The sequence below is a fragment of the Electrophorus electricus genome, chromosome 7, assembly GCF_041902795.1.
Source record: "Electrophorus electricus isolate QZ-2024a chromosome 7, ASM4190279v1, whole genome shotgun sequence".
Classification (NCBI taxonomy): Eukaryota; Metazoa; Chordata; class Actinopteri; order Gymnotiformes; family Gymnotidae; genus Electrophorus; species Electrophorus electricus.
This window is the reverse complement of record NC_137503.1, coordinates 3,828,467-3,842,500: the sequence shown is the minus strand read 5'-3', so window position 1 is coordinate 3,842,500 and position 14,034 is coordinate 3,828,467. Positions and strand designations below refer to the sequence as shown.

Genomic DNA, 14,034 nt, shown 5'->3' with positions numbered 1-14,034 from the left:
TCGATGTCTGAGGGCATTTGGTTTCCGGTACCCTGTGCTTTACTCTACCAGGGAAGAACTGGCTTATATGACATAGCATTTTATGCATAATGATAAAAACCCCATTCTATTAGTTTTTAGTTTTTATTACTTTTTTTTTTTTTTTTTTTTTTTTTTTTTTTAAAACAAAACCATCAAAAACCCATGGAACGCATTTGTGGGTCCCCATCATTTTGAGGGAAATGTACTGAAGATATAGAAACACTATCCTTTAGATGAATATTGTACAGAACAACAAAGAAATATTGATCAGTGTCATATCGACCAAAAGTAATAAGCCTTTTTTATCCATGGCATGCAGCACATCTTGACCTTTGATGTTATTTAAAGTGGCTTGCCAAGGCTCCATGTTTCATGTATATATGTACATGTTCTTTGACTTTTTTTCCCTTTATTTTTGCATCTCCATTATGACTTGAAAGTATGTATGTAATAGATTTCAGCTCCTCAGTGTACAGTGTATAGTTAAAAGAGACTGGATCACAATTTTTGGGAGACCTTTTGAAGCAACACAGTGCTCATCCTATGTTCTCTCTGTACTGTAACCAGCTACCCACTTCTCATGTGGATCTTAATAACAAAACATCTGTTGCCTGGGAAGTGGTCAAGGATTGCTTTATCACGGTGTTTTCTAGCATGGTTGAAAAGAGCTCGTTTCAAATTTTAGAAATCTTACAGACTGGGACCCTGATGTATACTTTTTCTGTCTTTCTGCCCCCAGAACTCAAAGACTATATAACAAGGCAAATCCAAACCAATTAAGATTGTGTGAAATTATAATGAGTGTTTATCTTCACAGCAGCATTGTTTAGCACATTTGTTGCATATTTGCACATAACATGAACGGGCCTCCTAAAGTATTTGGACACACTTTGTTTTGGCTCTATTCTCCAGCACTTGAGATTTCAAATGGAAGCGACGATGGTTAAAAAATATACTGGCAGTATTTACCTATTGCAGAAGAACCATGTAGAAGTGACTTATGTCATACTTTGTACATATGAGCTCAACTGCAAGCTAGAGCAGTAAAAAGGATTCCCCTTTTTTGTTTGGTTGTGTACTGTTTACAGTTAATGAAATCCTAAAGTGTTGAGATTTTTACATTTACTTTATTGCCAGGACAATGTTGGTGTTCAGGGTCAGGGTCAGAGTCCAGCGGTGTAGTGACGTACCATCCAGTCACCTTTTAGCCCTTTGGCTGTAAGATTTCTCCATTTCTTAAGGTGATGTTAGAATTTGATTTGTCCTGCTGCTACCAGTAATATACACCAGTAAAAATAGCAGAGCGATGTCCAGTTGCAGCTAACAGGCTCGAGTTTTAACACTAACATCTACAGGGTTTCACAAATTAAATGTTGTTTTTGTTTTACTCCTGCACAAGTTCATCTTTCCTCATGCATCCAAAATACTTTGTTCCCAGCATCTGCCACTTTTTTTTTCCTCATTCAAAAGCTGCAACTTGGCCTTTCTGCTCTTGAGATTTTCTAGTGCTTTTAATAGCAAGTTTGGAGCCTCTGCAAGTGATATTTCCTGTGCATGGCGACGTGACGCATCTGCCTCCAGCAGTTGTTTCTTTTTAGTGGTGTAATAAAAAGTACATTTCAGCATGCCTTATATCAGAAGTCTCTAAACCTGATGATAGCTTGTTCTACATTGAGTGACAACGCAAGTCATTTTGTTGCCATTTATCAATAGATCAGCAAAAACCTGCACCGAAGACTGCGACCTAATAATACTACAAATAAACACACCAGATTGCATCTGTGTAAAAGAAAAAGCTTCAGGATACTTCTGTTGCCCCAAAGTGTATATATACTAAATATATAACCATTCCCAGTATATTTAGTAATCAGGTATAGCTGAATGCCCTCAGTGGGCCATGCAAAAATCATATTGCCATTTAAATCAAGTTCGACATTTAAATGAAAGAAAAGTAAATATTTGTGTCGGAAAATTATGAACCACCGAATGACAGCCTTACGGAAAATACAAAAAAACCTCATTGATGTTGATTACTATGTAATCTTTGCTCTGCAATTTAAATGCAGCGTTTTCTGCCAGATGGTCAACACCATCACCTTGACTGTAGAACCAACCATCCAAACAGAAACAGCCCATCTACTATTTTTTTTTAAATTACGAAGAATTTCTGAAATGGTTCTCAGTGGGCGATGCACTGGTGTTCAAATGTTTGTAGCATCCACTAGCGCAAGTTAAAGACGCTGAAAGGCTCAACATGCGAGGCCTGCAATGGAATTACACTGAAGTGTAGTGCAGGTGACCACTATATAATGATTATTATACTAACTGACTGGTGATTCTTATCTGACAATAAAATCGTTTTGAAGTGTTTTGCGTTGTTATTGCGAGAAAATGGCAAATAACCATCCTAGTCATTTTAGAATAATTTAGCGTGTAAAAACATTTAAAGTATATATAAAGTTACAAAGTAAATAAATCTGGAGTAAATAACGTTGGTAAACGTCATGCACCGCGGTTGTGGGCAGTTTATCTGATTCCAGTTCACTTTCAAAAGCTGCAGTATGCTACTTTTTATGGTTAAAAATACACTGTGATAGGCAATATGCAAGATAGGCCGCAGTAGCCTTTTTTACACCTACCTCGGCTTTGCTAATGAGGCGTTACAAATAACGTTTTCAGGAAGTATTTTTCATAGCTCGGACTAAAGGCGCTCATCATGGTTATAGCGTAGAGTTCCAGCCCGGCTCAACGAAACGATTCTATCAAAATAGCCAAGGCTTAAACAATAAAAGGTAAGCGATATGCATAACATTTTTAAAGTTAGAAAGCGAAAGCGTCTCTGAACAAAGTGGAGGGGACCCTACCATCTAACTTTCAATCAAAGCTTCAGAAATCAGCAAATCACGACATGAAAAGCGCGCGTTTCATTTAGCTCGACCTTTGTGGTTAATTTCGGAGACTATATGTTTTAAGGTAACCAGTGGGGGTTTTATTGTAATAGACAAATTAAACTATATGTAAAAACTACGTTAACGCGGTTGTAGCAAATATTCACCCTATGATCATTAGTAACGTTGAATCTTGGCTATGTCTAATTAGCACAATCTATCAAAAAGAATCTCTACTTGTAATTACACTTTTGCGCAAAAGATGCTACTCGCACGTGGTTCACATAGCCGTGGCTGTCTATATTCGGTCAGTTGAAGCTCTTGGGTTGGTGAAGGAATGTATTACTAAGATGATACAGACTGGAGCCATGCATGGATGTGCTTTGCTATCGTTTTCTAACAATCAGAATGCTGAATGCTTTTTCAAATGAGAAATTCATTCTCTCACATATAATCCCAACAATGTTTTTGTTCTGTCATTTTCCCCCTGTTCTGCCGGATTCTAATGCGTGTCTGCTTGCAACCTATCCAGTTAAACTGTATTCGCCAACCCCGTGTTTCCTGCCTTCTTACCTGTGCCTAGACTACTGTGTAGTTCGACCAATTCTACTGCCATCTGAGAAGATTCGTGTGCAAACGGTTTTTTAAAATTATTTTTATTTTACTTTATGCGTATGAGACTAAAATACGCAAAAAGAAAGAAAAATATAAATACGTAAGTGATGTAAGTGCCTTCAAACGCCTTCAACGACAGCCTCGTTTTATTTTGAAGCGACAAACATAGACTAATGGTTTGTGAAAATGGTTAAGCTTGCGTTTTATCTTGTCCTATCTAACGAAGCCCGGATGGCCGGGGGTGTTGCGTCTAATCAACAGAAGGCACATTGAGCTTTGATTTCCTGCGGCCTTGCGGATGGTTGATTCAAATCCATGTACTCTGCAGATAAGTCAAAGATTATCAGTTCACATGCTGATACATTCTAATATTTATTAGCCAACACTGAAATACAGACTAAGGAGGGTGGGAGTCTTCATGCACTGAATGAAAGAATTCGAATGCAGGTGAGAGGGTGCACGACCGGCTCGGGGCCCCAAGGCCCGTCTGCCGCGGGAGCTGAATGCGTCGCCCTGTTATACCGGGTGTCGTGGGCCCGCAACAGATCACCGGCGTCCCCTCTGTACACGGGGAGAACAAGGCTGCTCTGTTTTAGAAGTGAACACGTAAAAGAGGCGTGAAACTCGACCCCACGGTCTTGTGGGCAGCGAATGCTTTCAACTTTTATTTCTTATCGGTCATTTTGGCCGAGGAAAAAAAAAAACGTAAACACGCAATTTTATATCACTATTTATATTAGCTTTCGCTTAATGTCTGTGTTAGAATAGGCAAGATGTGCTACGTAACTTAGTGGCATCTATAATGTCACGTCTACTAATAATTTGTTAAAATATGTTTATATTGACTCTAAACATATCGAAGTGTAAAACTTATAACCAAATCGCCTATATCGTCTAGTGTATATTTGTACCTAGTAATTCATACCTAATTTCCATTCTCTCTGGATGAACATGAAATTGAACACTGAAGAAAATGTTGAAACTGCATTCTGATGCAACAGCTACCCCCCCTACCCCCACACCCCCACCCCCCACTGCTCGTCTCCGCGTTTCCTCTTTTCCTGTTGCTAGATATCACGTAGCGCATTGATAAAGCGGTGTATCACTTATCCTGATTACCCTGGTCCCAATTCCCTGCGGAACTGTCTGCTCGCGTTCATCCGAAGGCTGCGACTAATCGCAGGGCCCAAGCCGGAACACTGTGGGTAGTCTCTTTAAAAGCACCTGTCTTTATAACACCTGGCAGACGAGCGACAGGCAATGCGCATGCCCAAACCTCTGACAGGCTCCCTTAACAGGAGTCGTTTCCTTCATCCAATGGTCTTTCACAGGTTCTACAATAAGGCAGAATAAGAATCGCTGCATCCAACGGAGTACCATATTGACGACTTACCAGTGGTTTTGTGTAACCTACAGGGCAAGGGATCAAAAGAACAGAGAATATGCCTCGGTCGTTTCTGGTGAAAAGCAAGAAAGCGCACAGTTACCACGAGCCACGAACTTTAGAGGATGATTACAACCGATTCGATATTGTTTTAACACATATGTGTGAAGGTATGTCCGGATTTAAAACTAGACTGTTTTAAGTAAATATTGATAAACAGGATTAGTGAGCATTTTCTAGCTGTGCTTTTATTAAATGAAGCCATTAAAGTGGCGTTTATATCTAATAAGGGAAAGCAGGGTATCTGTTTTATACTCGCATTCACAAACTTGGGAATGATTTAAAACAGTGACTTTCAAATAAAAAATAGTTTTTAAAAAACTTTTATAAGATTTAATTCATAGCTTTTACAAATTATACGTTTGCCTTTCACTCCTACGGTCTAATATTGGGTATGCATCACATTATAGACAGCAAGATTCCAGAGGATTCGGAGTCTTGTCCAGATGCCATGACAATCGACACGTCAGGAGCCTTCTCACCGGAATCTCACCTTGTAGACACGGCGGAATTTTCCTCCAAATCTCCTCTCAGCTGTGGGGGAAGCGTGTGTGATCGCTCCTCAGATTACGAGGACTGCTGGCGACCCCCGTCACCCTCAGCATCCCCAGGTAGGTCGTGCGTTATTACGGAAATTGTACGCTACTTTAGAGGGCGGCTTAACATTTCCATCTCGTTTGTAACCTACGGAAACCCACAATAATGTATGTGTTTGCGTCTGATCAGGTCTAAAGTTATTCCTGTGTGACTAAAGACTAGTATAAGGTCATAAAACTACAGTCTGTTCCTTTTTATTGCACATAGCCTAAATCAAGTTATGTCTCATTAACATTTGACAGTGTAAAACATAGGCTTCATTTAATCAACAAAAGGGACAAGTCTGCAACAAAACAAAAACAAGAAAATACTGATTCTTTCTCCTCAGCAGACTCTGAAAAATCATTTTCACCGTCAGCTGATGAAACGCAGCCGTTCGCCGTACCCTTTAGGACCTATGCATGGGGCAGCTATTCTGGGTCTGAAATCAGACAGCTGGTCGAGCAGAGATTCAGCCAGCATCCCGCGCTGGATCTAGAGCGGAGTACCACGCTGAATTATTACAGTGAAAGAGTGGTTGAACCCCCCCTCCTCAACGAGAGGGGGCCTGGATCAGGTATTTATGGCAATTATGACTCCTCTGCTAACCCGTTCGAGCGCGCCACCGGTCCTGGACTCTATGTGGACAGAAACACTCACGGAAATGGAGCGGACATGAAGACAGACACGGCCAGGATATGCAGTCGTCTTATCCTAAACGGCGCTTTCAAATGCATCAAATGCAGCAAGGTAAGTCGCTATTTATTATTTGACCGTTCAGGCTTGCTCCGCACCTCGGACGGGATACCGCGTGCTGAGAATTATGTTTTCCGCACCACAGGTGTTCTCTACACCACATGGCCTGGAGGTCCATGTTCGAAGGTCTCACAGTGGAACAAGACCCTTTGCTTGTGACATTTGTGGGAAAACATTTGGACACGCGGTTAGCTTGGAACAACACAGATCTGTTCATTCCCAGGTAGGGTCATGAAATCCCTTGTGTAGCATAACTTGCACAGCTTCTAGGCCTCCGTGTCTACATGAAAGGTATAAAACATTCTGAATGAATTTTACTATCTGCCGTTCCACAGGAAAGAAGTTTTGATTGTAAAATATGCGGGAAAAGTTTTAAACGGTCTTCCACCCTTTCCACGCATCTCTTGATCCACTCGGACACGCGACCCTACCCGTGCCAGTACTGCGGGAAAAGGTTCCACCAGAAATCCGACATGAAGAAGCATACGTTTATCCACACAGGTACAGACAGGTCTTCATCGATATTCCGCTTATTAAAAAAAGGGAGCGTTGACATACGCTTGTGTAATTACACGGATATATCGAGTCAGAGCCACCAAATCTGACTTCTTTTATGTGCTTTGGTGTTCTTGATTATGCTTGTGTGGTGGTTTATGGTAAACGCTTTAGAAGAATCACAAACCGAAGCACAGCAGCCTGACTGGTCTAGCAGTTTATCTCGTCGACTATTAAAAATATTTAGCCTAATGGATTACTCTTAGAAAAAATGATTACGAGGCAAGTAACCAAGAGCTGACGTAGGGTTTTTTATTTCACAGGAGAGAAGCCTCACAAGTGTCAGGTTTGTGGGAAAGCTTTCAGTCAGAGCTCAAATCTGATAACGCACAGCAGAAAACACACAGGATTTAAACCGTTCGGTTGTGACCTGTGCGGGAAAGGATTCCAGCGGAAGGTCGATTTGAGAAGGCACAAGGAAACACAGCACGGACTGAAGTGAGCAAAGACATGGCTTCTTGACTTGAACAAACACTGAGGGGCAGTCCGTCGGCCGTCTCACTTGCGTGGTGCGTAGGCTGACAACAGTGAATACCCAGACAAATGTGGTAGTTTATGGTAAGGAGCGTTTCAGGTTTTCATTTTCAGAATGCTGTTTGTGCTTTGTGTATACGAGTCAGCAGTAGCCTAGCAGGTCTGGCAGCATTTATCAAAGGTGATGGCGTATGCGATCTCCCGAGCTCAGAACCCAAACCCATACAGGGATTGTGTCTGAACCCAAAATATTATCACCAAAATAATCTGAGAGGGACAATAACCGCCGCGAGAAAGGACACTGCTATCACCCAAAATATCAGCTGAGGTGGAGAAAATCACCGCACCTCATAAGAATGCCACTTTGTTTTTAACGCTGCAGAGGAGGTGCTGGCAAAACAAGCACTACAAAAACTGCGTGATTTCATAAATACAAGACTTGTTTGTGTATTATATAAACTTAACTGATTTGGCGACTTGTCAAACATTTTCCACTCGTTTAAGTAGCCTACCCAATCATATTATTTAATCAAATTTGCACATGAGTAGGCTGTCTGTTATCGAAAAACATGGACCTTCTTCTCAAATGCAGTATAAGCCTGTTAAGGCTATTTAAATTTATTCGTGTTAGAATAGTTTTTTTTTTTATCAGTAATCATTATTTATATGTAAAGACATTGTTTGAATAAAAAATATTATTGAAATCAACATTATAAATTATTTTGAATTGTGTTTTATATAATATTTAGCATCTTTCTTTTTAATGACACTGCAAATGAGGCAAAACAAACCTATGAAAGAACAGAAAATGGGAAAGAATTTTTAAAAAGCCATTCATCACAGATTTAAAAAGCCATTCATCACAGATTCTTGAATGATACCGTCATGCATATATATATATATATATTGCAGATGGCATGCAGATGTATATTTTTTTCACAAAATGGGTCTACATCTAAATGTAAACTTGCCTCACAGATTGCGTGATTATAGTATATACTTGTCTATCATTAAAGACTGACAGATTTATACTTCCTGGATTCTGGCAAAGAAGCGCCTTATGTCTCCCAGTTACGTAAACCTATTTCGTGTAAATTCATATCAATTTAAACACGGCTGGGAAAAAACGACAATCCTACCGCCTATAACATGATGATATTTAAATAATGAATCATAACTATTATTATTATTATTATTATTATTATTATTAGTGTGAATAAAATAAAGCAGGAATAACTATACATAGCTAAATAAATAAACCCTACACAATCACATTTTAAACAACAGTTTTAAATAAATTCATTTCAACATTTTATTGCAACATTTTATTACACTTCATAAGTCTCCTTTCCATGCCATTCGTAAGCAAACCGGTTAAAGCCCTCGCCAGTATTCTATTTGGATATCACATGCCAGTTAAAGCTCTCGTCAGGAATCTACTAGGATAATACAACATTTTCACTAGCAACAAAGCCACAGTAAATTGCGAGATTCCTGCCTTTTCCGTTTGCTTGATGGCCTACAAAATTATTTTGACTATTTTAATTCTCCTTGTGGAAACCGGTTTCTAATACTTAAAAATCACTTTTTGAGAAAAATAGAGGAATTCATCATCGCCTCATGAGTAAAACCAGTTATGTTGTGACCCATTTCAGGGCGATGTGATCCACCGAGAAAATGTAAATCCGTGAAGACCGCCTAAAGGGTTGCACTGGATTAGGCGGTTGACTCTTAACTGAATGTAAATAGTTCCAGTAAGGGATTTCTTAACCTTGGCCGGCATTCTGAGTGTAGAATAAACACAAATAAGTCACAGACATGCCTACAAATGTCTGAAGATACCAGGAAAGAAATATATATATATATATATATATATATATATATATATATATATATATATATATATATATATATCAATATATTATAATTCATTAACATTAAATGCCTTTCATCATCTTCTTCTTCTTCTTCTTCTTCTTCTTCTTCTTCTTCTTCTTCTTCTTCTTCTTCTTCTTCTTCTCCTTCTTCTTGTTCGGTGTAGGCTAACCCCATGCTATGTCAATAAGCCCCCTTGCCTATTTTCGGTAACTCGTATAGGCCGACTAAACCTGTTATTCCATAAGCCTTATCATTTCTGAAATAATAAAACTACAAAATATTTAATAAAGTGCAACCCACAAACCTAAAACCAACCGAATTAGGTTGTTTAGATTAAAAAATTAATACAAATTAATTAGTCAAATTCGCCGGTTCATCATAGCTATACCACTTAACAATAAACGCACTGATTGAGTCAATTATTAAATTACATTTAATCGTCTCTAGATTATCTTGAACAATAGGAAGGCAGCAACCCCATGTTGAAATTAAAGAGCATGTGATCGAGACAAGTTGTTAGGACATAATTAGGCCTAGCCCCTTTTGTTTATACAGAAAACACTTAAGGATCGCATATGTTATTCGAACGTAAAAGCGCCGTTTATTCAAGTTAAACGTCTACACCAAGTAAAGACTTTTTCTAATTAATCCCAATAAACACAACTAATTTATCGAATTTCAATTTTACTTTGACACGATACACGTATGAAATACACGATGCTGAAATAGATCATGTTCAAGTCTTGGGTATTCGTATTACAGGAATATATGCGGTTCTAAAGAAGGTTTTTTTTAATTGTAAATAGTCTACGGAAAGTTCGTTGTCATTCTTATTGAAACGGATATCTATTCACCAAAAATGTTCTTAAACGGTTACAACAAAAATCTTTGTAAGGTATCTTGAGTTGATGACTGAACGTGTTTGGTAACTGTGGTAAGAGGCAGCAAACAGGACAGCTTAACTGAAATCACTGATGAATAATCTTTGTAATGCTTCGATACGTTGGAATCTTAAAGCTTCTATATGAAATCAAATTCAATTAAATATTACAACCCCATCTATTAATGTCTAATAATCACACAATCAAAATGACATTTGTCCCACATTTTCACACCTACAGAATTATAGAAAAATGATTGAAATTACATTTAAAATATGTTTAAAAGGGACATTTTAATGAGGTGTTGTGAAGTGAATCACAACTTCATTTAAAAAAAAATCCAGGGAAATGACACTCTAACATTAAATGCATTAAACTGTTGATATTAATATCTGCTTAATGTTTATAGACTGTTAGACAGTGATGCTGTAGAATGGTCTCGCTTACATAAAGACAGAGGTTACAGGTTACTGCACGAAATTAGTGGTAATTTCCTGCAATATTTTTGATCCACAGCAAGGCTGAAATTGTCTGTGTACGGGTCACATATCACAACTGCCTCAATCCTGTATAGCTCACTCAGAAGGGAAGAGGCTTCATTGGGTTGGCCAGACTGGTCATGTTTCTAAGACTGTTACCTCACTGTCTCCAGGCATATCAAATATGCATAGAAAAGTCTTCGAAAGAGACCAGTTGATTCCAGTGGATGAGTAATCAAAGCACTGCATTCTGGGCATTCATAGACACACACACACACACACACACACACACACACACACACACACACACACACACACACACACACACACACACACATACAGATAGTGAACTGAGTTTAGTAATAGTTAAGAGCATTAATAATTAACTATTAATAATGCCTCGTAACTCTAGGACATTGTGCAGCATGAACCAGATCATCTTGTTTTATTGTGATTTAAGGTAATTTATAATTAATATACGTAACACATGGGCATCTTTTATTGTTCCTTGGTTTTTAAAAGAAATCCTACAGATTTTTTGTTTTTTTCAAATCCTGTGTACATCTTAAGTGATTCAAATAGTTCAAAACTAAACCTATAACTCATTAGACTGAGAAGACAATAGAATGGTCTATTAGCCTGTTGCCCCATCAAACCAAAAAGAGACAAAAAGTGAATGCATATTGCATCCATTAACTGTGCATGAACACTATAGACCCAGGTATTATACAACTCAGACGCCCGGAGGGTTTGACATTTGGTTGACGATGAGCACAGCTCAAATCTGTGAAAGAACAAAGACAGAAAGGTAGGTGATGAGGAGGAGCAAGGCTGCAGGCAGAACACACAGACAGCGATAATGGTGTGGTAGCATGGAAGAAACAAAAGAAATGTGCTTATATCAGACAGTATGAGATGTGTGACAGTGGAGCATAATACAATGCGCTGTATGAAGTTTTGTTCTAATCAAGAACAAAGAAGCGGTAGACACTCAGCCAAGCTGTCGTTGCCAGCTTCTCTTCAGTAAACTGACGGACAACAAAATGCTACACAGAACTAATTTAATCTGTCTGATAATTACTGGGCCAACTCAGTAAAAACTGTGAGTGTACCAAAGGGAAATTCAAAGTGCCTAAAGTAGTAGACTGTACTTATATGACAGCTCTTAAGATTAGATAAACTCAGACCTGTGCTCAGTCCTGTGGCCACTTGCCAGGTTATACTTGCCTGTATAACTCTATAGCAGTAACGAATGCAGAGATGCCAGGGGCAGACAAGAGGTAGAAAGTTGTTTGAGATGTCATGTTTACAGGGAAAATCTGCTAAAAAATAGTGCTGTGACACCGTGTTTCTTCTCCGTACCATCCAGAAGGTAGGAGGCATCTTGCTATCATGGTTTGCCGCCCCGTGCAACGGATGAGCAGTAGGGGCTGATGCCCCGCACAGGAGGGGCAGAGACATGGGCGAGCAGAGCAAGGCTGAGCTCTGATAGACCGCATGCTTTTGTTGTGGAGCTTTATCCATTATTTACCTGTTCTGAAAAACAGCCCACAAGACTACTGCACAGCTGTCATCAAGCAGAAGGGCAGAGCCACAAATTATTCATGATATTTGGAAACAAAAAAGGGAGAAGAATGATAGAAAGAGAAAAGGCGGCATGGTTCACAGGGATGAGAGACTCGTTCACAGGGATGAGTGGGAATGACCCTGTTCACTAGATTAACAGATGAGCATCACTCAGTTTTAATTATAGCATATATGAGTTTGAACGCATACACACCCTTCTACATTACATGGTAAACACTGTCTAATTTATGTCTAATTACTTAAAGACATTTAAAATGAATTACCAAATAAGACTGTAATGAGCATGGCTGGACTGAACTCTAAAGCAAATAAATTAATTTGCTACTCCATTATTAAATACTTGCAAAACCAGACTGCTACCCCCTCCCCCCAAAAAACACCTGAATATTGAAATAAGTAGGTGAAAACAGGAAGAGGAAGAGGAAGAGATTGTCATCAGAACAGTTACCTGGCTCTTATTCTCAGCATGTATAAGTATAATGGTCACCTAATATCCCATCCTAGTCTGACAGGACATTTTAGCCCATACCCCAGGGAGTGCAGGACACTTTTCCAGTCTGCTGCAAGACATCCTGAACACCATGCTCATGCCACATGTGCCTTTGTTTCTAGAACTCTTGTTGTTTTCAGGACAGTTTAATGTTGCAAATCACCCATTGTGGGTGTGGCTGGAATCAAGTGTCTGTGTATGCGTTTCAGATGAAGATTCTGAAAGGCTTGAATAGAGAACAGACCAATGGATGAGCATCAGAGCAGGCAGACAGGCTAAATGTGAGCTGACGTTTTGTTCTCCAGTCTCCAACCCTGAAAGCTTTTCCATTAGCCCCCTCACCAAGGGGCCTTCTGACCCCCACACAGCATTCAGCCTGCACACAGAGTCCCGGCAGGCACCCAGAGAGGGGCTGACAAGCCAGCCTGCTCATCTAAAGACATTTTACCTGCTTCATTTAGCATTACATATCATAGACTCTGTTCAGGTGCTAGCTGTCATACAGTAAAGAAAAGGAAATCCGGTTTGACACTGATTCAACTGAACTGATCATCTCTCTTTATACAAGTTCTAAACTTTAGAATCATTGTTGTGATAAATGGGCTCTTAGTTGTTCCCAATCTCATTTGTATTTAAAATAGGTTTACTTCAAACAGATTAAAAGTGCACGTTTTGGATCAGTAAACCTATTTTAAAGGTTTGATAAAAACATTTTAGCAGTAAAAAATAAAGTGCACCATAAATCTCAAACATGGGCCAAGTGAAATTATTTAAACCAAAAATCTAAAATCATAGGAGCCAAATTAATGTCAATATTTTTTTTAGAAGAACACAGCTAAAATTAAAAGCTCTAAACTGTTTTTCGTTACTGGTTATTCTTCTAATGCTAATCCCCTCTCCCCACAGTATGTCACCAAAATCTAATATTTGGTGTAGTTGTGCTGTGTTTCAGATACATTAGGTAGCAGGTTCTCGCCCTTTAACAGCCAGTATCAAAGCAATGCCCTTCCGTGTCTGTCAGCTTCGATCAAGTCTCCTTAGGGTGTGATTTGTTTGAGGGAAGCACACAGCAACAAAAGAAGACTTCTTAGTGTTACAGTTCTCCATTTGAAGTTATGAATCTTTTTGAAAAACTCCAAAGATCCATTTCACAAATTAAGCTAAGGGTATGGCCATATCATAATAGGAAGGGGAGGTTGGAAGGGAGGGAGAGAGAGAGAAAGAAGGAGAGACAGAATCAGTGGAAGGGCGAGGGAGAATAAGAGAATAAGAGAAGTGATGGTGAAAAAATGATGAAGGATTTATTCTCGGCTATGATAAAAAATTCATGCTAAGGCATTCAAGTAAAGTTCCTTTTGATGTTCTGGCTTAATGAATGTTCATGGAGGTT

General features: G+C 39.1%; 2 protein-coding genes across 10 annotated transcripts in view; both read left to right on the top strand.

Annotated features, from left to right (window-relative positions):
* Positions 1–1,085, top strand: part of evi5b (ecotropic viral integration site 5b) — a 45,278-nt gene extending 44,193 nt beyond the window's left edge. For all 8 annotated transcript variants that reach the window (XM_081717165.1, XM_035524210.2, XM_081717164.1 and 5 more), the window contains one exon: positions 1–1,085. This exon is cut by the window's left edge and continues 580 nt beyond it. The gene's annotated coding sequence lies outside the window, so the exon portion shown is untranslated.
* A 1,619-nt stretch (positions 1,086–2,704) lies between these two features.
* On the top strand, positions 2,705–8,049 carry gfi1ab (growth factor independent 1A transcription repressor b). 2 transcript variants are annotated; one of them, XM_027007733.3, is made up of 7 exons: positions 2,705–2,813; positions 4,941–5,078; positions 5,379–5,579; positions 5,897–6,294; positions 6,386–6,523; positions 6,636–6,801; positions 7,119–8,049. In XM_027007733.3, exons 2-7 carry the CDS (start codon positions 4,967–4,969, stop codon positions 7,295–7,297), a joined length of 1,194 nt encoding a protein of 397 aa, XP_026863534.1. In that variant the 5' UTR covers positions 2,705–2,813; positions 4,941–4,966; the 3' UTR covers positions 7,298–8,049. The 2 variants fall into 2 exon arrangements, with proteins under 2 accessions (XP_026863534.1, XP_026863531.1); XM_027007730.3 differs by having other exon boundaries at positions 5,894–6,294.
* Positions 8,050–14,034: the final 5,985 nt, after the last annotated feature.

What these genes read in the sequence shown, in the direction of transcription:
- gfi1ab (XM_027007730.3), top strand. Translation starts at nt 4,967, where the DNA reads ATGCCTCGGTCGTTTCTGGTGAAAAGCAAGAAAGCGCACAGTTACCAC. An exon ending in TTTAACACATATGTGTGAAG is followed by an intron (nt 5,079 to 5,378) that starts GTATGTCCGGAT and finishes ATCACATTATAG; the next exon opens with ACAGCAAGATTCCAGAGGAT. An exon ending in ACAGATCTGTTCATTCCCAG is followed by an intron (nt 6,524 to 6,635) that starts GTAGGGTCATGA and finishes GCCGTTCCACAG; the next exon opens with GAAAGAAGTTTTGATTGTAA.